General features: G+C 36.6%; 1 protein-coding gene across 1 annotated transcript in view; it reads right to left on the reverse strand.

Moving 5' to 3' along the window:
* The window catches only part of PRKACB (protein kinase cAMP-activated catalytic subunit beta), a 45,605-nt gene that overhangs the window by 7,604 nt on the left and 10,179 nt on the right, over nucleotides 1–27,822 (reverse strand). The window contains exons 2-9 of the mRNA XM_026057570.1: nucleotides 20,633–20,694; nucleotides 19,602–19,730; nucleotides 14,937–15,035; nucleotides 12,997–13,079; nucleotides 12,311–12,437; nucleotides 7,539–7,634; nucleotides 5,877–5,999; nucleotides 1,193–1,357 (exon numbers count right to left, since the gene is read on the reverse strand). Coding sequence (XP_025913355.1) covers nucleotides 1,193–1,357; nucleotides 5,877–5,999; nucleotides 7,539–7,634; nucleotides 12,311–12,437; nucleotides 12,997–13,079; nucleotides 14,937–15,035; nucleotides 19,602–19,730; nucleotides 20,633–20,694 — 884 coding nt within the window. The remainder of the gene's footprint in view (nucleotides 1–1,192; nucleotides 1,358–5,876; nucleotides 6,000–7,538; nucleotides 7,635–12,310; nucleotides 12,438–12,996; nucleotides 13,080–14,936; nucleotides 15,036–19,601; nucleotides 19,731–20,632; nucleotides 20,695–27,822) is intronic.

A 27,822-nucleotide genomic window follows, 5' to 3' on the forward strand; every position in this document is an offset into this window, starting at 1 on the left:
AGGTGAGGCTGACTGGCCTGTAGTTCCCTGGGTCCTCCTTCTTGCCCTTTTTGAAGACTGGGGTGACATTGGCTTTCTTCCAGKCYTCAGGCATCTCTCCTGTTCTCCATGACCTTTCAAAGATGATGGAGAGTGGCCTAGCAATAACATCTGCGAGCTCCCTCAGCACTCGTGGGTGCATCCCATCGGGGCCCATGGATTTGTGAGTGTCAAGTTTGCCTAAATGATCTCTAACCCGATCCTCCTCAACCACGGGAAAGTCTTCCTTCTCCAGACTTTCTCTCTTGCCTCCAGGGTCTGGGATTCCTGAGGGCTGGCCTGAGCAGTAAAGGCTCACTCTTCCCCCAGCTTCCTCTCCCAGCTTTGCTTCACTTGTCCTGGCAGATGCTAATGTGCTTCTCTCCAATTTCTTAGTGGCTGCTCATGCTCTGAGAATATTCCCAATTCTCCCTGTTGCTTTCATTCCTATGCAGGTCTGAAGTTCAAAGCAGAGACTAGGCATAGAGTTTTTTTTTAAAAACAAAACAAAACCAAAACACACTACAATTCATGCTGGTCAAGCAGGTCTAGAAAATAATTTAAAAAATGCCAGAAAACAGCATTCAGCAGGGCTCTCAGTGTTTCCACAGCTTATGGAGCTGCACTCGAAGTGTAGTGTGAAAATAAAAAAAAGTCCTCAGCAGACAGAGACCTCTACATCTGAGTCCTGTCCCAGTCCCAGATAAAGCAAGAGCAACAACGAGGATGCACACCTCTTCAGCAGAAAAGGAAAAGTTCTAGCTTTGGCTAGAACATCTCCATGCTGAAGCAGTCTGACTCTAGTTGGAAAGGTATACAGATTGCTCTCTGCTGCAGAGGAGTATTTATAGATCCCATTATAGCAGGGATTAAACAGAAAGCAAGGGAGGCAAGAGATGGCTCATTCTGAGATAGTTGGGAAACAGACCAAAGCACAACGTGTGTTAACAGAACAGGAAAGTACACAGATGTTAAGGATAGGCTTGTTTGTTGTTGGTATTTTAAGTCCATTGATACATATTCTTCAGACTCTCAAATTTAAGCTACTTTCACCTATTCTCAGTTTAATTAAAGTGACAGATTTAGGAAAAGAAAAATAAGCAAAATAATTAGAAAAACAGATTTGACTTCCTCTCCAAAAACTTGTAATAGTTTTGAAAAGAAGGTATCTTACCTTTCTCTGATAAATGGCAATCCAATCTGTAGTTGCAAACCACTTGTGGTTCTTTATGTCATTTACACCATTCTTGAGATTTCCATATCGTTTGGTCAAATCTACCTGGAGTAAATTTCTTAGAAGATCCTTTAGGTCTGAACTGAAGTGTGACGGGAACCGTACCTGAAAATACATATCCAGAACATTAAAAACAATATATAAATTCGATTCTTCTGTGAGGTGAAACAATGTTCATACGAAAGGAAACACTGGGGCCATTTTCTGTTCTTCTAAAGTTCTTCATCAAGTAGGAATGTGGGAAAAGAGATATGATTATAATTGCATAGGCATTTCTGTTCCACGGAGCCTTGAATCAATGGCACCACCTTGTCCATCTTTCAGTTCTTGAACTGAAAGTTTCTAGATCTGATTGAGTAGTGGGGAAAGTATTACTATAATGAAAGAATGATGTAAAAGCTGAATTTAACTTTGACTAAATTGTATCTCACCAACACATCTCAACTCATTCTCAACTAACTTCTAGGATCAAATTTTAAGATTTTATATGTATGTATGCATATGTATGTGTGTATTTATATACATATATATGTACACACACACACACACACAGAGGAGTATAGTGTGTATACATGCACACTCTGAAGTAATTCTACATTCTGCAGTCATACACAAAAATTCAATCTGGAACTTTATGCTGTACTGTAATCTGTTTCTGATAACTAAATACACCAATGTCAAAACTCTTAGATAAATAACACAACACTGTTTGAATATAGCATGTAAATGAGTTTTACTTGCCAACAGAATTCATTTTAACCTGGCTAAGAAATACTCGAAGATGATTCACAGGATATAATTACTTAGCAAAAGATCTACTGACAGAATTGGAAATTGGAGAGTGGAGAAAGGGAAAGAAAACAGCCAAAAAGTTTTATTTGTCATGCCCATAGTTTTCAGTATTTGACACTTGCTATATTCAGCTGGTCAGCTGTGAAATAAATGCAGAACATAGAATCATTTAAAATAAAAAGATAATGTGAAATCAAGAGGTCTGATAATCAAGGACATTGCTTAAATTTATCTGTCAAGGTTATGTATACCTCTATAGTAGAAGTAGTAGTATATGAGAAGCAGTGTTTAATGTATATTATACCTAGACAGGTGAGTGGTAAGGAAATGTTAACTCCATTTTTTTTAAGTAGAGAACTAAATGCATGAGTTAGAGTGTATGGCTTACTTAAGGTTATACAGGAAATACACTGCTAGCTGAGAACTGAATGTAAGAATTTCCAGAAATTGAGTTTAATGCTGTTTCTACAACCCTCCAATCTTTGGACTTGGTAAAAAAAGATTAGATGATCAATAGTAAAAATACAGAGCAAATTAGATACCATTGCAAAAAATAGTCAATTTTTTTTTCTTTCGGAGAGAAATCTTTCTTTAGAAGATAAAATTTGAGTTCATTTTAAAAAACAGCAATTTAGTTAAAATACATTCATGGAGACAGATGAAGGATCACAGTCTTACAAGTTCTTTCAAAAAAGAACTTCTAAAGCAACTTAACCTCCCTCATGCCCTCCTCCACCACCCAAACAACTCTGGGAAAGTCATTCCATGCTCAATAAAAAGACCATGGCTTGAAACACAACCACCACTTCCAAAACATACTTGTCTTCCAGTTTCATTAAGGGGTGAACAAATTAAACGCACTTAGCTAGGAACTGGCTTAGCTTAACAGATAAGACCTCTGAGTGAAACCTACCTATTTATAGTCTAATACTATATTTACCACTTTTTTTTCTCCTCTTGTCTTTCTCTTTTTCTGTTACTGCTCATATTTTGCCGTTTCTTGCATTTTCCTGAGAATATCAGTTGTTCCTTTCTCCCTGACTAAGGAAGTAAACTGCAAAGTAAACTTATCTAAATCTCTCATAATTATTGCACTGTTTTTACTTTTTCTCTACAGATGGAACACCAGAAGAAAAACTGTATATAACAGGTATACTGATGTACACTCACTGAATACTGAAATGCAACTTTCCAAAGTTACATTTACATTTATTTATTTTTAATTTTTACATTGTTCCTACCTTCCTTTCAGCATTACTGCATTTCACTGCATTCTGCAAGAAACATTTAGGTTGCAGTGACTGGCTAGCTGTGTAGTTTTCTTTAGTTAGAGCACAGGCAAGCAAATGGAAAAGGTTAACGTGGGTCAGCTGTTCACGCAACCTTTTCAACACTGTATCACATATATTAACCACTTTTCTTCCAAATTTCATATTAATTTCCTATTTATGCCATATAACAGATCATTAACATTCCTTAGATGTACAAACAGATATTTCAGTAATTCAATCATTTTGCCTCAGGAAGAGCAAAGTCCAAGTTAGAAAGAAACTGGATGCAAATATGGCATCTCCTTGCACTCTGCTCCTCAATACATTAAAAAGGAATGCAAACAATTCACTGTACATGATGCACAGTCTCATTTCATAAACACTTCAGTTACAGCTGAATGTACTGGAATGAAACATATGATGCTTTGGGGCAGAAACAGTAATGGCAAAGAGAATAATTTCATATTTAATGACCTAGCAAAACTTTATGCAGACCGAGAAAAGAAAACTAAATATGCTTTCAGGCTTCTTTTTAAAATCAATACTCCAGCGATTTCTTCCCCTTCACTAATGATACCTTTACTAATTTACTGAAGGATAAAACTAGCTGGCTATACAGCTCCCACAAACAGAAAATACTAGCTGACCTGTCCAGGACTACACATAAAGGTTACGTGCTTTTGTACATCTATTTTCCAGTCTAAATTTGATCATTGGTTTTATAATTCTACTCCAATTATTTTGATTTAGTGTTTACAACAAAGAATCATCAGATGAATTTAAATGAAGCAGTCACACCAAACCACAAGACAGTTTCTGCCAAATCACAGAGCCTTTACTCAATATAAGTTCATTAAATATTGTATTTATAGCTACTCTAAAAGAAAAAAGTTTAACATTTAGCATAGACTTAACCATTGACATTCAACAAAACATGAACAAGGTGTCATTTGCCAGGGGACAAGCGATTGGGCTTACTTGCTAAAGAATATTTTAGTATGCTTTTCCCAGCCTCTTTCTGACCGGCTCAAGAAGTAGCCTTCCAACCCTGTCCCTCGGAAGGCAGCGTGGAGCCCTCTACGCCTTAGTACTTCAGTTTAAGCTTTCCTTTTCTTCACGTCACTCCTTACTTTTCTTCACATTTCTCCCAAGAAGCTGCTGGCGTAGGAAGATACTGCACAGTTGATTAGGTATTTACAGTACAGAAACTATGCGAATGAAGTGTTCATGAGTTTCCTGAGAGAAACTATTCTACCCCTTTTGAAAAGAGTGTTTGACCAGAGGAATTTCCATAAAGCACTTTGTGCGTYGCAAATTCACATTCCAGCATAACTGAATAGTAACACCCTTATGTAGCTAATGCCTAAATTTTCTTCTAATTATATCATGCTTATATAACACATTCATTTTTGGTATTTTGTGCAATTTCAAAAAAAGAGTTCCTCATGAATTAACCCATGTTTAGCTTTTCCCTTTTTACATCTCAAAGTAACTCTCACTTAAGAAAACATGTATCAGAGAAATACATGCATTCCCCCTTACTGCAACAACATGAAGCCAAACAGATATGATTTAAAAATGAGCCTTAGGAAGCTATTTGGGCCTCAATTACATTAAAAAAAAAATTTTTTTTTTTGCTGTTGTAGTTCTATTTTTCCACATCACTACTGATTTACACTTACAGAAAAAGTACTTCTGCTGATATATCTTAGCTCATTCAAGAAACTGAAGCAACTATGCCTCCCCTATGAAAGGGGATTTGTCAGCATACACACCAACAAGACCTTCTTCATTTAAATGAGGTCTTACAAAGGACTCGCACTGCACTCCACCACAGTGCCCGCTACGGCGCCTCCCTTGATTACAGCTACCTAAGCACTGTGGCAAGGCACAGGCATACGCAGGAGCAAGGAAGAGAACTGTAACAAATCAAGTGAGCGCAAAGAAACGAGACAGGGGCTAGCAGGAGAACAACAGAATCACCACACTATCACGCTTTTAGCGCATTAAGAGATTGTCATGAGGAATAAAAGGGAAAAATTGGAAAAAATATTTTTTAACAATTTTATATAACACTGAAAGCTGGACAAACATTAGACATGTCTTGAACTACAGGACTTTGCTGTTGCAGAATTAAAGAAATCTACTTTGAATCATGGAAACTCTTTAGAGCTTCTCAAAAGGTGCAAAAATGTTTCAATAAAGAAAATAGCCAGGCAAGTTAAGTATACACATAACAGTTGTTGGATCATTTTTATCCAAGTGTAAAATGATATAATATCACAATGTCTGTAAATCTAATAACTTGCATTTTTAAAGGTGAAGGAAGGGAACAGTAAAAGTAGCAAATGTCCAGATTTTTAAAACATCAATTTTATTATTACAGTAACAATGTCTGTACTTAAGTAATATACGTTAGGAACTTTTCCCACACTGTCCAAATTGCTAAATATCTAGCAACCACTGAATTCTGCATGAACTCCACACAAATATCAGGTTCTGCAATAACAATGAGAAACAAAACAATTGCATTTCCAGAAACACATGGAGCCTTCACTCACCTTGCCAGACACAATCTTCTCATAAATCTGAATGGGCTGATCTGCAAAGAACGGGGGATATCCAGCTGCCATTTCATAAATTAACACTCCTAATGCCCACCAATCCACTGCCTTGTTGTAACCCTGGGATAAGAATGAGAAATATTACTGTTAGTATCATTTTTAACATAGTCTAAGATTTCCAATGTATTTGTAAAATACAAGGAAAGCAAATACATTCTTGCCTGTTTAATACAGAACTTATTGTCTAGTTCAAAATAAACTGAAGCTCTCATGTGCCAGCAGCTTACATACTTAAAACTTAAGTCACTGGTGAACCTGAAACATTTTGTGCATATTTCTGTGCTGAGTTTCAGCGATGTCTTTACACAGGTGTGACAATGCACCCTAAGTGACAGAGATGAGCACAACTCTTTCTCCGAATAGTCTGGTTACAGAAATATTAAAACTTTTTCCAAAGCTTGAAGAATTGTCATTAAACATAAGAGTACTTCCTATACTGCATAACTGTCATCTTTTTAATTGATTATCCATATATCAGTACATTGAAATTTTCATTTTTGGTAAACTAGTTATCCATATAAGCTTAAAAATTTAGTTAATTAGCGGTTGTTGATCCATTTATGACCTGATTTTCAAAAGCCTGAGCATAAAGTTATTAAGTAAATCTTATTTAATAGTAAAAAATGAAAAACAAAACAAAACAAAACAAAAAAAATCCCCAAACCCAACCTCAGCAATTATACACATGTAAGTACAACTTTCTTCCCTAAGATCTTTTACCAAGCTCAGGGTTAAAATTCAGTCTTTTCTGAAGAATTGCATTTTGGAAAAATGGTAGTAGAAGCATTGCAGTTTTTTCTTCTGCTGCTTTAGCTGAATAGGGCCAAAGATAACTCTACCCCAAAAGCTGCAAACAATCAACATTTTCTTCCCATATAAAAGTACTTCCTATTTACTTTTAAAGAACTGCAAAGGGCATTTAATTAAACCATACATTAAATGCACAAATTAACATGATGTCAGAAGTAGTTCCATCATCTGTAAAGATATTTTTCCTTTGCAAGACATGAAGAACTGCATTTGAAAAGCTATATTACAGTAAGATTTCTTCTTCGTTCAAACATGTTAGTGCAAGTATTAGATACAAACTGATGTAAGCTTAGACTGCATGTACTTTATGCTCAAAACTTGAACTTTTTCATATTCAGTTTCATTCAGAGTGCTTTAAAACTCTTGCAGTTAGTTATCTAATTACTTCTGATTCATCCAATATGCAGTTCTTGTTATCTCTGGAGCTCTGTTCTATCGGTTACCACTTCAGAATGTAACCACTCAGACCTGCTGTTATGATAAGGATACTAATTAAATAACCTAACTACAGTTTCTTTAAAGCCTGTCTTCCTTCACAAGTTATTGGCAAGCATATGTAGAGTTCTGTATTGTTGTACGAAAACCCCTGCTGTGGAGTAATTTTTAATACACTAGAAAATACTTGCATCAATTCTATTTTGTATCAGTAAGAGTTGATTAGTCAAGACTTGATTTTCAGAAGTACCAGCAAATCCCTCAGAGTTTAATAATTTGCTGACAATTTTTAACTGCATCAAATGCGTGGCCTGAACAACAGGACAATTATCATTCATAAAACTGAAAGAGCACCTTGCTGAGAATTATTTCAGGTGCCAGGTATTCTGGAGTTCCACATAACGTCCAAGTTCTTCCTTTTACTCTTTTTGCAAAGCCGAAGTCTGTGACCTGGCATCAGAAGAAAAGGAAATGACTGTAATTACACTTTTACAGAGAAATGAAAAAATAAAATAAAATAATACAGAAAGCAATTTTATACAGAGAAATAACTCGTCTCTCAGATTGGATGGTATCATATAGTTAGGTGCATCGTATACAGGCAATTTTTCTGATATTTGAATTCAGATGAAATTTGTTAGAAGGCTTCTCACGATAAAACTAATAAATAAATAAATAAATAATGCAAAATAGGTATTCCCTAAGTCACACAAGCTACTATTTATAATTCAAAAATCAGTGGGAACTATGACTTATTAGTCTCATTTATGTAGTGTAATTACTTTAATCTTTTTTTTATATATATACTTTTCACAGACTGTTTATATTGCTGAAAGCTTAAAGAATGTGAATGTGAACAAGATATTTATCTTCTCCTTTAGCTGACAAACAAATGGATCACAAAAAGGGTCAAGATACCAGCGAGTCTTGTAAATTTGGAAATTTTTATTGCATAAGTGTATAAAGGTTATATGGAAAATTACTGTGGGAATTAGACAACAGAAAAGAGGTCTTCCAGTAACTTCTGGTTCTGAGTATTTTTGACAGCATCGCCAGAGTCCAGCTTGTTTATCTGAAGAGTGGGGATATCTCCCAGAGAAATGTTATGAAGTAATGTAAAGTTTCCTGGCAAATTAAGCAGTAATCGTATTCACAGATGGCAAGTTCTTGTCCATTATAAAGCCTTCGTTCCACTCATCATGTTTTCTGGAGAAAGTTCTCAGCATTTTCCATACTATCTCATCATCCTCTGTAGGATTTTTCCCATACCATATTGCATAATGCATATAGAAGCCAGCAGAATACAAGTGAAATTCTGAGATTGGGTTCAAATTATAAAGTCTATGCTTGTTTCAGGATCCATTTCTTGTGTTTTCTTCTTGGTATCATATTCAAACCATTCACTAAGAAAGCACATTGTACCACAACAGTAACCATTGCTAATTGTGCAATAACCTGTGCTGATGGCTCTGATACCCTTATGCCACATACTCACAGTTAAACAAGCCAAACTCGAAACAAGCCAGCTTTCACTGTGGTTTTCGTAGAAACAGCAGCAATCATGCCTGCAATTAAATGGAGAGGGCGACAGGCTCACAATATAGACCTGATTCAGTCAACACTGAATCATTTCTGTGTTTATGAATGAGTATCAGTCCATGCGAGAAGAATGCACTGCACACATGGGATGGCCAGAAATGGCTTCAAAATTCAAAGAGAAAATGTATGGAGCTTCTACAAGAAATCTAATTGGAGCTGCAGTATCAACATATGAACATAAAAGCCCTACTCTGTTCAGTAGTGGCAGCTAACCAACCTCGCGTAGGAAGACTGACTGCTGGACCTATCATCATTAGTGGTTTGTTCACTATCACAAAGATACATCGTTGCATACTAAAGTCAACAATCCTGCAGGAAGTTATGAATAACTTCACATTCACAGAGCTCCCCAAGTGCATTAACAAAATTATTTCTGTTCTTCCTACAGTGTTATTTTGTTGTGAATGCAATTTTATTTTACAGTTAGAAATAACAAAATATTAATCCTTCCCACTTCTCTCAACAAACATTTTCATTATGAATTTTTCTGTTTAATTCTGGCAAGGCAAAAAGCAGGACACAATGAGGGAAGAAGGGCTTCCATTGTACCAAGACCGCAAGGCATTGCAGAGTGCTTGTTGCTGTATACCATCTTCTTGCTTGTCATTTTGATCACATAAACATAGGAACTAAAAGGAAGATGAGGAGGTGCCATGAGAAGATGCTGTAAAACAGAAGTCATTTGCAGCACTGCAATTCTGAGATGCTCTCTCTTATAGTTGAGATTTTGAGCATATTCATAGAGGTGCAGGATTCAGACAGACTACTAAGCAGAATCCAGTATGAACCTGGAAAAAAAAAAAAGAACAAATAACTGGTCTTTATTATATTTTTAATATCAGCTACATCCATATATGCCAAAAGATACTTACCAACATCCTCCACAGTGCTACTGGCTGATTGAACATAGGATTTAAAGGATGCAAGTCCAATCATGAGGCAGGAGGACTGAGTTTCCAGGCCCATCGCAGGGAGTTCTTGGTCCTCCCTTATTTGCTGGGTGTCTTGCGTAACGAAGAAATCTAATCTCCAGACATACTTCCACCCTTCGATTCACTGTTAGTCTTAAGTCCCCTGCATTGTCTTCAGAGTCCTTCAAAATGTCCTTCAGGATCCTGAGACAAAATTCTGTCTAACATCTCATAATATGGGCAGGTATCGTGCACATGTGATAATGGAAAGTCCAGTCTTGGTACTCTGTTTTCCCATATACTTCATTTTAGCTTAGGAAGCATTCCACTTGACCATTCAGTTTAGCAATGATGACAGAAGTGTTTCATCAGCAACATTTCACCTTTACGGTTTCCTGCACTTTCACTTCTTGTCAGAAGACAAGGAAAAGTGGACCACTGTACACCTCTGGTATGGAGCACAGAAGGCATAGTACCCATTGCATAACACTAGCTATCTGCTGACTTCAGATGCAAGAAATGCAAAGAGAGTGAACAAGGCGGCAAACCAGAGTATTAAAAGGTAAAAAATATCCTGTCACCAAGGGTTGAATTCATTTCCCCTGATTTTAGACTTTCATATTGTAAATGTCTACATTTCTTATCTCGTAATCCAGACTCTCCTAGTCAATCGAAAGAATCAGACACTTCTAGAATGTGATTCACCTGATCTTAGTTATTTACACTAGGAAAAATGAATCATGTCCTGGAGTCTCATGTTTCTCTCCACTGGTAATACAGGGAATTTAGATAAATAATTCTAATATAAACAATACAGACACTACTTTGAAGACATCTGAATTTGGACAGGTGAATCTCATCTCCTGAGACCTGAATACCGGTGTAGACAAACTGGCACCAGGTATAGTGCAAATCAGTGTAAGAAAAGCAACCAGAGAATCATCAGAACACTACTGAATATAGATGTGTCTATACAGACATTAATATTTACTAAGTACTTCAGAACAAGTTTTCTTGTTTTCAGCATGAGTACAAAATACACTTTACCTTGCCAGTTACTACATTCAGAGAATGTATCATGGGAACAGAAAACAAACAAACAAACCAACCAACCCCAAACCACCCCCAACTTTTAACTGTTCGATGACTGAGCTCAGTATGAAGTCACTTGCTCACCACACAAACAAGTTCCTCAAGCACCACTCATTAAAAACCACCGCAAAAAGCAAAAAACTGCAAAAAGGAAAGATAAATGCCTAACTTTACCACAAAGGTATGTTGTCATGTGGAAGATGACTGGGAATTTCAAGTAAGAACAGCTCTCACTACCCCCCCAAGATGGGACGTGTTGCCAGTCAAAAGATCACACATGTTAATCTAGAAGATATTTTTTCCATTTCAAGAACATCAACATGAGATTATTAATACATAACCTTTTTGCATATGTGTTATATATGGAAAACTTACTGAAAGCATACCAGTTGCAAACAATCTTTTTTCTTATCCCGACTGCAAACTATCATTTGTAGTTCTATTCATGCTTTCAGGTCATGAGTGGATAAAAAGCATTGAGATTTTTTGTTTTTAAAGTTTCAATTATAGGGTTGATGACTCAAAGTTGCCTAAATAGTAATTTTCCTTTCCATTGTTTGAAGGACTGTAGAGCTAACATACTAAAGGCATATGCAAATGATGCCTTATGGGAGTTTTCTTGAAATTATAATGTCTTGCAGTTTGATTCTGACAGTTGCGCTGTATGAAGTTAATACATCTATCTATATCTGAGGACTTGCAGGTTGTTTCTTTCAAACAAAATTGATCAGGAACAGGTTTTACTTTGCTATGCTTCTGCGCATCTATCAAGAATGCACACAAGCTTTTGTTTCCCCAAACAAAATAATTTTTAATTTTAAATCTATAATGTAAGTTAAAAAAAACAAAAACAAAAAACCCCCAAACTCATGAAGGCAGTCCCTTTGCTCAGAGATCCAGTGCCAGTACTTCTCCAAAAGCTTCCTTCCTTAGCTTTTTCTCGCAGCCACGCTGGCAGGGCTTGCCTGTGCTTTTTGCTGCCTGGCTTCTCTACTTGTGACTATTGTCCGGAGTGATTCTGCTCATATAATCCTCGGGCTCCATGCACAGGGAAACCTCCTTTTTCTGCTCAACTCAGCACTTCCTCCAGATTTCCTGAGAAGGCTAGGACTCTCCAAGGTTGGGACTCATTTGACTGAGATTAGGTACTATATTGTAGATGTCAACATCTAAGCTGATCATCTCAGGCTACTTAGGACACCTTTCACCTCAGATCAGGGCTGATGCATAAAATAGGCCAGACGAACAGAGCCACACAGATGCCTACTTCTCTCCACAGGCCATGAGGGAAATCCTGACAACTCCCTCAAATGCAGACATCTCCAAACATATTTAGTTTTAATCAGAGGAAGTTCAATCCAAGAGTTTCAACTGTTATTAAGCCATGGGGCATTTTAACGTTCCCTGAATATAGGCTAACATGCCAACTAGCTTCAACAGACCATTTAAACACATTTGCTAGAATTACCTAGCCTGCAACACAAGACAAGGCTCCTCTCCCTAAATATATGAAGAATATCATACCTGGATGTATCCTTGCTGATCAATTAAAAGATTTTCAGGCTTTAGATCTCTGTAGATGAGGTCTAATGAATGGAGGTACTCAAATGTTAGCACTATCTGAGCTGCATAAAATCGTGCATGTGGTTCACTGCAAAGAAGTAAAACAATATTAAGCATCCCCACACTATACTAAGATACTGAGTTAACCACACGATTGTCAGGGACAGACTATTTAAATATCTTTTAAGTGTTTCCTTTACTGCGTAACACAAAAAAAGCAAGTAGCAAGCATTTTATAATTAAAATATTTATTCTCTAAATCTAGTTTAAGTTTTTCATTTTAAATTGCACGTGAAAATCAAGATGAGTGTATTCCACAACATAAAACTTACAAAAAAACCTTACGCTTTAATTTTTAATTTTAGAAACTGTGATCAATTTCAGTGACTATGACTATGAATTTCAAGATTATATCTTGCATAGATCATGAAAGCCTGCATTAACTAACTGAATAGTAATAAAAGTAATTACAAGTTTTCCACTGTCTGATTATTTTAGTCCACTGAGAAAGGGCAAAATTAAAAGCACTTACTCCTTTAAAATTCTTTCTTTCAGTTTCATTTCTTCAGTTTTCTGATACCTTCTTTCCTCTCACAAATTAGCACTGTAAAGCCTTTTTAAAGGAATAATATCATCAAGTCTCTTACCTGAACCTTCCAATTCTTCTTAGATGTGAAAACATTTCACCACCAGGGACATACTCCATTACCATGTATAAATTAGAATTATCCTAAGGAAGCAAATAAATACACATGATATATTAGACATTCTATAATCTCTTTGAAACAATTTCCAAGCACAGTATGTTTTATTAAAGAACAAAAGAAAGATTTTAGGCATCCAATTACCTTAACAAATGTAAAGCAACACAGGTAGAAATTCTTGAAAAAGTGCAGGCACACTTGACTTGACAAAAAGAAATAACCTAATCTTAACAAATCTGATTTTTTTGTAAATTTGGAGGACACATATCACTGTTAATTAGCAAAATATTAAGTTTCTTTACAGACTGACTAGTGCATACTGTCTTGAAATTAGAAGCTAATCTCAAAGTTTTTTCCTTCCTGGTTAAGATTGTCATTAAGACTTGCCTCATGTGTAAATATCTCACAAATATCTGCAGAACAATTACAAATTTTCCTCTCCATAAAATTCATCAGGTACATCCTTTGGTTTTTCTCAAAGATAGAATGCTGCCTAAAAGCTCTCTGCTGTACAACAACCGATTTCCTAGCAAGACAAGGAAAATCTTGGAGAGTTTAGATTGTTTTGTTCTGAAGATATCCTTCCGATTAGTATCTGGTGAGATGGTGTGTGCATGTGCATGTACACGCAGGAACTTTGAAAGCTTCCTGACAATTGATGCATCTCAACCAGTTCCCCGAAAGGTTCTGGCACAGATTTTGGCAGTCGTTCTAGGGCACAGCAGAGACACCAGCTAGTCCTGAGATTCTGCCCCATAACTGATCCAAGTGTGTGAGCACACACTCACGCTCACGCATGTGTACATACACACGCAGGCACATCCACTCAAGCACACAGAATTTAAACTGCTAAGAAGCCTCAGTTGTTAAATAACCTGAAGAGGAAGAATTTATGATACCATCAAATCATCAAGATAGTAAAATTCATTTCTCAGATGTTCCCTTTAGTCTTTAAAATCTCTACAGTATACTTCAAAATTGAGCTGCGTATGTAAGAAATGAAATTTTATCCAGCAGAAACGCACTTTGGGTTTTGTTTTTTCCCCCAGATAAAGCCAACGATGACAACACTCATGCAGTCACATAAAGGTATGCTGTCTAAAGTAAGGCATCTAACCTAAATCCCATGGGGGCAGTGACTTGCGAGTTCTGATGAATCTTGCTGTGGCAGTATAAAACATTACCAAACTCCAGTGGAATTTTGGCCATTTGAAGCTACCAGCATAACCAGTGGAGGAGAACACATGCCAGCCCCTCCGCTGTTTCAGTGCAAACTCCTGAACTGCATCTTAATCTAAAGCTGTCTTTACCAGTATCTTAAGCTAGAACACATGAGTTTTTATTAAAGCAGAGAGAGTGTGAACACGTGTTCTGCTCTGCCAGCTTTTGTGTGGAGACAGTAACCTCCAGCAGAGAAAGAAAACTGGCGTTGGTAACTTCCCACACAAGATTTGTCAGGGCTCAGCCATCACTGCTCCAGGTGAGGGCTGCCTGAAGTACAGTCACAGCAGACAGGATCCTCCAGAAAGCTATGAGGAATAACTGATGCATGAACTCTGGATTTAGCTATAACAGCTTAAGATGTTATTGTCCTCAGTAGTTATAAATTCACAGTGCCCTTCAAGAGAGGGTTTAAAGAGGCATCCCAAAGTGTGAATTTTTAGAGAGATGTCATAATGTTTTCCAGATGAGACACAAAGGAGAAAGTATTTTTATATAACACATAATGGACAGAAAAATTAATTTTGCATTAGCCATTTCTAAAGGATGTTAAATATCTTATTGATTGAACTCTTGCTCAATTTCTGTGAAATTATTGTATTGTAAAGTTAGAGTGTACACCTCCCTGAAACTCAAACAACTACTTTCAAAACAATGATTACCTTAAAAGAATACTCCAGTCTTACAAGGAAAGGAAAGTTCACTGCTTGTAATATTCTCTTTTCATTCAGTGTGTGTTCTATTTGCTTCAGTTTGACAACCTAGGAAAGGAAAACACAATCTTCACTTTAACCATGACATTTTATAAATTTTATTAAATTTTCAGTGTAATCAATTACCTGAAAGCAAACCCCTAACTTTACAGATAGCTAAAAAAACCTTTAGGTTTATTACTATAATAACAGCACTGAGAAAAGATCAAAAAGTCTAACAACATTCTAAAGAGTAGTGCTCATGGAACACRGTTTGCAGGTGACTCTAGAAATAGTCTTTTTCACCGCACAGAGTGTAAGAATCAGTAAGGAAAATATTTCTGTACATGTTCTTAAGAACTACTTGCTTTCCTAATGGAAATGCTTCTGCAGCAGGATGATAATGCAATAAAACTGATTTGATCTTTGGACCCTCTGCTAAGAACACAGAAAACCATGTCATACATTTAATTAGGAATTTTCTATGTGGAGAAAAAAAAAAAGAAATACTACCTTCTCCTTGGTATTCATGACAATGTTAAGCTACCAAGTGCAAGTTGCAGAATTCTGATCACTGCTCTTCCTCAGCAATTTGGAATTTGGTTTCTTGTCATAATCAATTGCATAATCATTATTTTTCCATTTTACTTAATCTCTATCACCCAATTTATCTATATCTTATTTTGAGAGTGGCAGGAGACCCAAGGTTAGTTACCTTTTTTTTTTTAAGCACAGGAGACAAGAAAGTCTACAAGGCTGATCAAAACATCAAAACAAGTCATTGTTTTTTGATATCTGGAAATCAAATCTAACAGCTCTAAATAACAGATCTGCAAGATACGCCAACCCTGACTGAGACTGTGTTTAAAATTAACTATCTTTTAGAGACAAAAGGTAGTACCTATAGATGTCTGAGCTTTTTTGTTAACCACTTTTTCTTTCCAAAAGCAATTATGGAATGAAACTCAGCAAGCAGCATTATGTTACAGACATGCTAAATAAAGGCAGACAAATGAAGGAATAACAACCCTACACACAAAGCTGCCGGTTACATCAACATATGCTACATTTCTCTTTATTTTTTCATATCCTGATGAACCGAGGATAAGATTGGATAAGAAAGGGACACAGAACTGGCCCATCCATTTTGCATTCAGATTTAACATCTTATTTTAAGGCGATTCTAGAAAGACCCTTCCTTTACAATCACCAACTAGTGAATCCTCCAGAGAGTATAATTGCTGAAACTGGTAGACTCTTTTGAAAGAAAATACAGTTGTGTATTTGATCAGGGAATGATTGACAGGAAATAAAGCCCTAAGAATAGTTCTCACAATTAAAAAGAGAAAGTAAACTCTCCTCCGATAAAACAGCGCTAAATTTTTTTTCTTGTTTATAAAACAGCAGCTGGACCTTCTCTGCAGTCTCCTAAGATAAAATAGAACAGCAACACAGTGAATCCAAAAATAGGGAGGGAGAGAAGAATGAATGCTCAAGTAGATCTGGGCTATTTCCAAAAATCCCAGGGACGTGCTAGTTGGGCTAAAGAGCCAGTTTTTTCCCCACGCCAGGCTCTTAGTTAAAACTCACTGGCGAGCCAGCAGACAAGCAAACCCTGTGATAAAGCTCATCTGCATGAGTGCTTCCTGCTCCAAAAGCAGCTGCGTAAGGGCCGGCTGCAGAGCGCTCTGCCTAGGGGATGGAGGCCCCTTCCGCCCCCGCGCCGGTCCCTGTGGCCGCGCGACGCTGGCGCCCCACTCTCGCCCCGCAGGAGGCTGGCAGTGCCCAGGCACCGAGCCTTCACCCGAGCACTGAAGGAAAACCAGCTGGATAACTGGCATGCACGGACACCTTGTAGAAACCAAACGGATGGGAAAACATCCTACTGCTTACATGGTTTAAAAATAGGATATACTTTCTCTTGTTTCAAGTAGAATGTAAATGAAAAAGTTATAGGCAGTTCTTCACATGGTCTTAATTGCAGACATCTCCATGTTTTCTATCAGATCCAAATTGTAGAAATTTTGATAACCTATTTACTGATCAATTAATTGAAGTTAATACATGAATACATTTATAATATATACATTCATATATAGATATGAATATATATGTCAACCAAGTTGAGTTGAAAAAGTGCTTGCAATGCATAATTTAAATACAGAAACACTTCAGACATCTGATTAGCATGAAAACACATCTCTTTTTCTAATAGAAGACTGATATCTGGGGGCAAATGTCTTAAATCCCATAGAACTTTTACCGAAAGTCCATTGCAATAAAAATGTGAATTTTTGTTTTTACCRGATATTATAGCTATAGCTTTCCAATTTATTTTAGACTGTGCTGGTAGCAATGAGTTTAATTAACTTTATGTAACATATAGCCCATATTTTAAATCTTACTATTTTTATGGCAGTTTTCTGAAGAAAAACACAATCTCCTAAATTGTTCCAGTGACAAAGACTCAGTCATTCCTGAAAACAGTTCAAATAAAAAGAAGTTAAAAATGGAATTCGGCAGTGGGCTCTCCTGGCAGCAGCGGGACGTCCATCGCTCCTTCCTTCGCAACCCAGCTTCTGCCAGGATCGACCAGCCACACTGCAATAAGGACAGGCGACACAGGCCTCAACGGCCTGCGCTGTCGGTCTTGTGGTTGTACTTTCCAAAGTCAAAAAATGCCAGAATTGATACTGAATAGACAAGTTTGTTTTGGCTTTTTGTCCAACACTTATAAAGGACCCTGTTATTATATAACACACTATTCCAGGTCCAGGACACCAAATCATTCCTTGTACAGAATGGACAGCAAATGAGACAGTGTGGCTAAAGAGTCACATTTAAGGAATACTGGAACTGCCGCTCAGGGAACTGCTTTGATCATGCTGCTGCCATAGTCCCATCATACAATGTTACTCAAGAGTGTCAAAATGCATGAGTGCAAGAGTTCAAATTAAGGCAGTGCTGTAAACTGCATTTTAACATTTTCTGATTATTAAAGTCCACTTTGCCAGATTGATATTTTCTTAATATGATTTTTAATTTAATTTGTTATACAGAAGCAAAAGCATGCAGTGCCTTATAAAGTAAGAAAAGTTCTTATGCTGAGGACCTTAGAAACTGAGTTCTAAATAATGCACTTCTGAAAAACTTGTCAAAACCAGTAAAAACTAAATATATAAATAAATTTCTTAACAACGTATTATTCCAAAATTCTATTCTATTTAAAATTTAAACTTCATCAAATGACACTGCTTACTTAACTAAAAGAATAATAAACTTTCAAAAAAATTTTGAAGTGGAGTAACAATACAGATGCGGACTACAGCATTTCAATTTTCAACATAGCAAATATCTACTGTAGGACAGCTGTTTGCTCTGAGGCCTTCCAAGACGTGCATTGCTGTGGTGACATCATGCTGTCTTCTTTCCTCTTTCTATACAGCTGTTAACTCACATTGAGGGAGAGAGAAAAGATCCTCAATTCCTTTTTAAAATTACTCTTCTATCTAAGCAATCACTATAGACGCAACAGAAATATTAAATAATTATGCATACAAAAAATAATACCCCATGGGATTGAGAATGGAAAAGAAATGATTCAAGCAATTAGTATTTATTAAATTACGGTTCACAAATGAAAATTTTGAGAACCCCTGATTCAAAGAGTCTTCCAAAATTCTTGAGCTATGTGCTAACAATGTAAAATAAGTTGATTTTTTAAAATAGTATTAAATTTTGCTTTTGCTAAAGAATATGTAGGCCACCTTACAAAAGATAAACAAAGAATTTAACTGATAATATTTTATTAATGCCTAGAACACTACTCAACATAGCCTCTTTTACCTGTCATTAATCCTACTGGTTGTTGTAAGAACTGTACCCAACATGAATAACTGAATACGCTGGCTAAAAAAGAAAGTCAATTGTTTAAAATATGACTAGCATCCAAGTGCAATAAGCAAAAGCACAATAAATGCAACACAAATTTAGCCACAGTTACCAGACCTTTGTCTGCATCAAACTTATAAATATGCAGTTAATATGTTAATATAAAACTCGAGAAGTTTTGCTGCTTTTTAAGATTAAGAGAGAATGCCTTCTCTATTTTATTTGCTTTGGTCTTATATTCCTATATGTATCCATTCTAGTGTGCAGGAACTGCAGCAAAGTAACAGCAGCAGGAAAAATCATCCTAGTTCATTCAACACATTTTAACAGTGCTTTCTTGTGGCCTCAGAACAAACTCTTCTGAAGAGGACTGTTTTCTCAGCAATCAAAAATAGCAGTAAAAACATATGCATGGACCCATAAAGCCTTTTTCCTAATCATCTAAGCTCACCAGCTCCCACAGAAGCAGTCAGTTCATTTGTTGAATAAAAACAAAGAAAATGAATTAAAATGCTTAGCAGTGAGGAAAAAAAAAAAAACAACATATCATAAAATCAAAGAAACTCAAAGGCCAAACAAAAAGCGCCCCTAAAAGCAGAAAAGGTTCATTGTGGCAACATTAAAAAAAAAAAAAGTGATGTAACATTTCTTGTCAGATCACAGATGCATATTTGCAAACTCTATGCATTCTGCTTCTAAAACTACCACTTGCACCAGAAAAAAAACACTATAAATTACACCAACCTTCTGTTTGTCCAGTATCTTCATAGCATAATACTGTTCTGTGGATTTATGTTTCACCAACATAACTCTCCCGAATGATCCTGTTCCAAGAGTTTTTTGCCTCTCAAAATCATCTAGGCCAGCAGTATTCTATATGTACAAGGATATAATGATATTATTTATAAACTGGTACCCAAAGACAATTTTAACTGCATGCAATGAAATCATTTATGAAAGAGGGTTGGGTAAAATTGCATTTATCACAGATGGCAAACTAGAGCCAACGGTAGTGTTAATATAATTTCATGCCTATGAAATTTTAGTAAGAGATTTGATACTGTACTGATTAAAACAGAAAAGGACTTAACTGAACTGCACCAACATTACTGTAATTCATCAATAAAGATGACACATGCTTGGTAAGAAGAATTTAGCTGTAAACAGCTCAGGAGTTTAACATAGAGATAAATAACCACATATAAGCAGATCAGAGCCTGCAAATCCTTGAACCAAGTTCTAGAGACAACTATGTGAGAGCTATCTAGAGATCACATTAAGTAAATTTTCCCAGGTATTCATTACAATAGCATTTCAAACGCTGATTAAAAAAAAAGTTCAAATTTTTAAATATTTCCCTCTGACAAGCTCCTTAACCTGCCCTCACACCTCATGTGGTAGACTCCTCCCCCAGTACTACAGGGGAAATCATGAACAAGGTGAATTACAGACTTGCCAAAGCTTAGTATTATAAAGAGCCAGCTGAAACATGTCAATAAATTTTGAGCTTTGTCAGGCTGATTGTAAATGTCATTCTGGGTACGAGAAAGCTCTTGTGCAGTGTGACCATTTCGCCAGCTCCAGGTTCAAATCCGGAGAGGAAATACAAATCTTTGCCAATCGTAACTTCAGTGACAAAACAGACATTCAAAATGGAAACTCTTGAAAATTGCATTAAACTTATCTTAGCTTTCTATCTAGCTCATCACAGACTGATAATATATTATCAAAAAAATGCAACAGAGAAAATTACTGAATGCTTAAAGGGTTTATACCTGAGGGGGGCTTTCCCATTTTCTTAAAAAATCTTCTTTGGCTTTGGCTAGGAACTCTTTCACTGAAAACACACACAAAAAAAATACATTCTTATTAATGTACTTCATCATGGATGTGATAGAGATGCTTCTTTAACAAATTATATAAACTTCATCAACTTCATTCTTCATGAAAGTGAGCACCAACGTCTCTAAAACTTCTACAATATCTTGAGGTAATCTCTAAGCTTCCTGGAGCAACTATGTCACTCTACACAAATTAAACTACTTCAGCTCTAATAACTCGCAATACTGTACACACAAGCAGGCTTTAAGGTGATGTATAACTTTCTTAAATGGAGTGGGAAAAACCCCCAAACATCTGACATTTATAAATCACCATGCCACAGAGATGGACTTTTTTTTTTAATTAAAAGTTACTTTTTCTTATAAAAGATTGATCATAATGTCATTCTCATTGCTTTTTTCAACCATCACCTTTATTTAAAGGCTGTTTGCAAGCTCAGGTACCATACGCACAGCATTACTGCAAGCAAAGACAAAACACAGGGCTACAACAACACTGCACATTAGATATGCCCACAGTCAAAGAACAAACACTTTTAATATTAATTTTGCACTGAGATTACAGCAAATAATAGCAAAATAGAAATAATAGCAAATTTCTGGCTGTTTAAAATGTGCACTAATATATTTTATTCAGATAATCTTTCAGTTGTTCTATTTTTTGGAATATCAATTATCAGGCAGATCAGTGTAGATTACTTAATGCACAGTCACAAACACAAGGGTTTCAGGCATTGCTGTGATTCTGAAAAAGTCACAGAATAGAGAATAAAATATCATATCAGTTGTGTGTTCTCTGAATCATTTCACATAATATAGCATTAATAATGTTGGATTTTCTGTACTATATTCCACCATAAGCAATTTCTAAAAATACTCAGAAATGCGCTAAGATTATTCTGGGCAAAGTCTAGAAATACATGTTTTGGTAACTGTATTTTAGCTTCTGATGCTCATAAAATTTAGGTTTATCACTGGTTGTAAGCAACCATCTGATGAATCGGAATATTATAGCGCTTCTCTTCTCAGAGACGACTCCTATCTACACAGAGGACTTCTCAAAAACTCTTGGGTCACTGCCTTAGCAGTGGTATGGCTTCAGCGGTGCTGAAACCAACAGAAGCCCAGGAGCAGGCTCCAGTCGTGAATTTTTTTGCTTTGCTTTGCTCACTGCACTAGGGAATGAGGTGCTCAACTGCAGCAAAATACTCAAGGGAGCTTTATGGCTCCCACTGTCCCGGGCTCTGATGGAGAAGCATCAATACAAGGGCAATTTCAGAAAAATTGTCAGAAGTTATGGCAGACCTAAAGGTTAGAGAAGTGTTTAAAATATGATATCCAGTCAGCAATTTTAGCTTAAGAGAAAGAAGCAATATCAGAGATGAGGAACATATTTATTACCTCTAACTTAGGGATACATGGACTAAGAAAACAGTTTACATCAAAGGAATTATTTTAAATTGATATGAAAACTCATTGAGAGTTATCAGTATTTAGTGAGTAGTCAGTACAAGGTTTGGTACATTCATCCCAAGTGGGGAAAATATTTCTATTGTTTCTAAATTACAGGGGTTACTCATTTAATGACTTTTAATGATTCCCATTTTAGAAAAGAGTAGGATTTCCTGTGGCATGAAATAATTTCCTACTACAAAAATGGAAGCTAAGAATGGCCAAAGTAATGACTGATGGCCCCTCTTCCACTAGGAGAGCAGAGATCATGACTATGATAAAGCTTTTTAAAAATCAATTTCTGTCAAAGTAACATTATCTTAATGACAAGAAAAAAATTAAGATGATCATTAAGACTCACAAAAAGCTGAGTCTTCAAACTCAAGCAGCTGTAGCTTAGAAAAGAGCATTAACTTTGCTTTAACACTGTAGAGCACAACGAAAACATGAAATAATTTTTGTTTGTTTCCTTTTTTTTCTGAGTATACAAAGAATAATCATGTTATTACAGTACATTTTGGGTCTTAAATATCCCTCATGCAACTTCCATTGTTCAAATGAAGAAATATTTTAAATTCCCACATCTTTTGCACTGAAATCTAATTGCAAATATACTACAGCATTTACATGTAATCATCTCTGTCTCTGTTCTGATTAGGGGATAAAGAATGCTGTTTATGAAAAAACTGGAATACAGCTGGAAATATTCAAATTGTTGAAGCAAGAGCAAAAAAATTCTGTAACATCAAGAAGCCATGAGCTCTCCTTCAACACAGAACTTTTACCTTACTCTACTTCACTTTTGTCCTTTTTCTTGGAAAGCAGCACTGAACATGTGTTTTCAAAATAAATCTACCCCAAGGCATATTTTTTATTCCTAAAATCTACATCTTTTAAAAAATATTTCACATTCTGTGATGTGTGTTACAGATTCCCTCCTTAATGAAAAAGGGCTCAAATTTCCAAAAAAACCCTGTAAGTGTCCTAGAAGCCTAGCTCTCATTTTCAGAAGTCCCCTTGGCTCCTAAAGCCCTGTACCAGTCAGTGGGCCATTACCAAGAGAATTTAGGCAACTGTGCACTTAAGTCATTTCTGAAAATGGGACTTTGAATCTGAAACAGAATAGGTACATTTGAAAATTATATCTGAATCTCCAAACATCAGCTCTTGCTACAGGAGAACATGTTTTATATCTACTTTTTGGACACAGATAAAAATTTATGCTGATTGGTTGGTAGTGGTCACTAGCATCACTGTGATGATCCAAAGAAACATTAAATGATGACTTAGAAGTTTTCCTCAAGTGCACATTTTTAGCCACTAAACGTTGTTATGATGCGACTTCTGTTTGCTCTTCTGGTCTTTAAACTGTTGCTAGCATCAGTGACTTTGGGCTCTAATGAAAGAATGAGCATACCAAAGGTCTCTATAGGTTCCCCAAAGGTTTGCAGGAACATTCACCCACACAGATGAGATGATGAAGAGAGGAAAGAAAGAGAAAAAAAAAAAGTTTTATGCATTTCCACAACAAACACATAGAAAACACAAATACATTCCCCCCCCCTCCCCTCCCCACTCAGGAGCGGACTCCAGAGTAAAGCAGACCTTTCCCACACAGACAGAATGACTCATGCTAAATCACAGAACGGCTGAGCAGAAAGTACCAAATGAAAAAAGAAAAAACAAAGGCAGCTAAATTCAGTATGAAAAAAGATGATGTATCACAGAAATAAGCATAGTTTACAAAACCTCCGGAGAGATTAAGCTGTCCTCTTTAATAATGAATCTATTCCAAGACTCAAATATCCATGGAATTGCTGCTAACAAAACTATACCCATCTTCATTGCACCATGCTGGATCACAATAAAACCTGTAACCAGGTGATTTTCCAACTGCTTATCACTTTGTTCCAAAGACAGCATGTGACAGATTGCACAGCATGTGGTGGATAGCTCAGAAATGGTAAGCAATCTTCAAAATAATTCACAATCAAATTTGAGACCCGTTACGCAACAACAGAACAAAGTCCCTTGGGAAAGTCTAACCTGCCCAGTAAGGTTACTGTATGCAGACTGGAATACATTCTTGAAAACTTTACGTTCATTGTAAATATATGAATTAATTTAGTGAGGCTTTAAAAAAAGAACCCAGGAAACAGATCTTGATATACAGATTCCCATAAGCACTGAAGAACGAAGAATCACTCGTACGGCTGAGCAAAGTGAAGATGATAATGACGCAAGGAGTGTATGTGGAGACCAGCAAACAGACCCTACCCAGCCTGGTTTCACTGATACAGTAGAAGTTGGAGTGAAGGAGGTTGAAACTAAAGGAGGAAAAGTTGTTGCCCAAGAAAGCAAGCTGTTGGCAGTGGAGGGCAGAGCAGCAGTAGCACCCCGGCACAAGGAGGGCCACCAGAGGGGTCAGCAAGCACCCCAGCTGCGGCTGCCGAGGCCGCGCGAAGGTGCCAGAGGCTGGCAACGCACAAACACACACCACTGACCTCTCTTCTCACGGCCAGCAAGAAGAATCACCAGCAGCAGAAGCAAGTTTTATGAAATGCAAACCCCCAAAGCACGTAGTAGGGAATCTGGGGAGATTCAGGAAAAGGTCTTAAGAAAACAGATTGGGAGTTAAAGTGAAAGTCTTCAAATAGTTTTTTTTCAAACTACTGCCTGCTTCAGGTAAAAGCCTAGTAAAAAGAAATTCTACAGGTGCACATGCAGCTGGGCAAGGAGTATGTGAGATACCCACTCGGGTATCACAGACAATGCAAGACTTGGCCTAAGGAGAGCTGTACTCCAAGGGGAAATGGTGATAAGCAGGAAAGCATATCAACAGGAATTTTTAAGGGCAGTAGAGAGCAGGATAGAAATATGTAAAATATGTAATAAAATCTTGACACTTGAATTACTCAGCCCACCCACTAAGAGTCAGGACAGTCCTGGAAACGCCCACTGCAACTCCATTATCCGGAATTAGTTACCTATCTGTTTCTTGACTATTACTGGCCAAGAGCTGCTGTTCAGACAAACTTAATTTTGCACGTGACTAAACCCATCACTTTGTTGTTTAATAATATAACTATACAATTAGTTTTGTTTGTTTTATGGGTTAGCATTCACATGAAAAGTTAGCAGGATTATAAAAAAAATTAACAAAAATAGTATGTGTGATTGTTACGGAGAGTAGTCCAGCCTAAAACACTGTTTCAGAATGAGTGAATCACAGGAGAGCTGCTGAAGAGCTACAGGGTTGGGGCCTTGCGGCGACAGCAGGGGGGAGAGGGGGCACAGATGGAGCAGCCCTGGACAGTTACCCTGCATTACTTTGCCTTTCTCCCACCTCCCATGTGCACCGTATTTGTTATTCTCAAGCACATCTCTCACAAGAGCCAGAAATCCAGATTTTTTTTGGGGGGGGGGCAGGGGGGAGAAGTATTTGGATAGGATTCATGGCAAAAAGCAAGAACTAAACTGATTAAGACTAAACATTGGGCACTACTACAAACCCCCATCTGCTGTGCTAAATGCCAGTCTCTGCTTGGTATTTAAAATGCCCTTTATCAAAATACAATTCAGTTTCAGTTCCAAAACTGTAATATAACCACTTGAAATCTGGAATTAAATGGACTATTTAATTATATCTCCAAATTTTATTTAATGGAAAAAAATGAGTATGTATGAAGAGATTTTGCTAAATATATTTGTGTATTTCATTTTATAAAAACATGTACTATTTATAGCCTTAAACATTACCTAGGTGTATTTAGATGTCTCAGTGAATACTGTAGTTACACTACCACATGTCAGAAACGAGGGAGAAGAACGTGGCTCAAGAGCTCTCAGTCCTATTCTTACACTGGTCACCTGYTTCTTGTGTATTTCTTTAAATTCCTCTTTTGCACGTTTCATAAGCAGGAATAATATCACGTGATTTACAATGAGATTTCTCGATCCTGTTCAGTATTTAAAAATGACCACAACTGAGAATGAAACATTACTGTATATTCAAGGAAGTAGCGCAGGTTCCAGTTAACATTGTTAGCTAGAAAACACTTTAAAACAGAAACAAAAATAGTATCATTGCAACAGACCATTGAAAAGACCAAACTGCTGTGTTGCTCACAAAACGAACAAGCGGGCGAGGGGAGGCCAATGCCGTATGAAGCCTGCTTCAGGCCCAGACGGTGCTGTCTTAACATGGCAGTGAAACACACTCAGCAGCTCTGCTGTGAAAAACTGACCCCTGACAATTTTATCTTGTTTCTGTTCTGCCAGCAGGAAAGGCAGATAGGCTAAATCAACAGACTCTGCAGCAATCTAGTATCTGATCCAGTAACTTTTTTACTTTAAGAGTGAGGTTTTGATCTCATATTTCTGTTTAAATGTTAATGGCTATGAGAACTGATGATGTAGTAGTAGAGCAAACTCCTAACCAGCTGCAGTGGGTGAGAATCTTCCTTGAGCTTTAAAAACAAACAAACAAARAACAAACAACAAAACCCAAAACAGGAATTAATTTTCAATGTGCAATAATAGTAATGGGTGTGAACAACTTGTATTGTAGAACTCAAGATCTGGAAGGCAGGCAAAATTTTATTTTAATCTTGTCCATGATTTTGAACTCCAGCTAGACAGTATTTGGTCCACCCTACGTGGGCATATTTGCAGCAGTTAAGAGCTCTGTGGAGAACTTTTTTTTTTTTAATTTTTCTTTTTCAGTGTTACAGGCTATCATTTCTAAACTGCAAATTAAGAAAAGCTGAACTCTTACCTAACGTGCACCTCTTTACTTGGCTGGMCAGAGAGCAACAGTCTACAAGAGGTACGACAGATTTGGGCAAACCAAAGCAGAAGCTGAGTTTTCAGCTATCAGAGATAACACCTATTTTTATTGAATTCTGAGCAGAAGATGTTCCACTGCACACAACTGCCACAGCCAGACTGACTTTCTCTTTCCTTCTTCTATTTTTATTAGAGATAACAAAGTCAATTATACTTCCAAATCTAATTTTCAGTCTCCTCTTTATTCATTTTCTTAAATCATAAAGCACTAGCCAAACAGAGGTAGTAAGGCCTGTTAATGCCAGAAGTACAACATAACAGGACACCACTGCAGGGAGACAGGACCAACCCAACTAACACTTAATCACTTAAAATGTGAATCCCTGAAATTTCACTTAAAAAAAAAAAAGTAAATAAAAAAATTCAATGTATATTAGTAACTTATTCAGTCATAAACACAGTCAAGTCTTGTCCTAGCTCTGCTCAACAGTACCTGCTCATACTCATGTACATTCGTATATGCTTCAACCATTTTCCACCATTAAGAATTTCAATTTAAAAAAATAGATGATTAAAAATATATATATACAGGTGAGATTAAAATATATATATATATATATATATCAATATCACTCTCAATTTAAAAAAGAATCCAGAACCAAATCTCATCAAAATTTATAGATGAATATACTTCATAAAAAGAGAAAGCGACCCCTTCCCCCAAGAAACACACAGAAAAATGCTACATTCTTCAATTATATAAAGAGACTCTCTTCCTTTCTGCTAAAAAAAGAAAAAAATAAGAAAAGGATGAACCAATTAGAGTTTATTATTCAAATCTTAATTTATTGACAATATACAAGACATTCTTGATGCAGACAAAG

Source organism: Apteryx rowi, unplaced genomic scaffold, assembly GCF_003343035.1.
Source record: "Apteryx rowi isolate R43461 unplaced genomic scaffold, aptRow1 scaffold_14, whole genome shotgun sequence".
NCBI classification, from domain to species: Eukaryota; Metazoa; Chordata; class Aves; order Apterygiformes; family Apterygidae; genus Apteryx; species Apteryx rowi.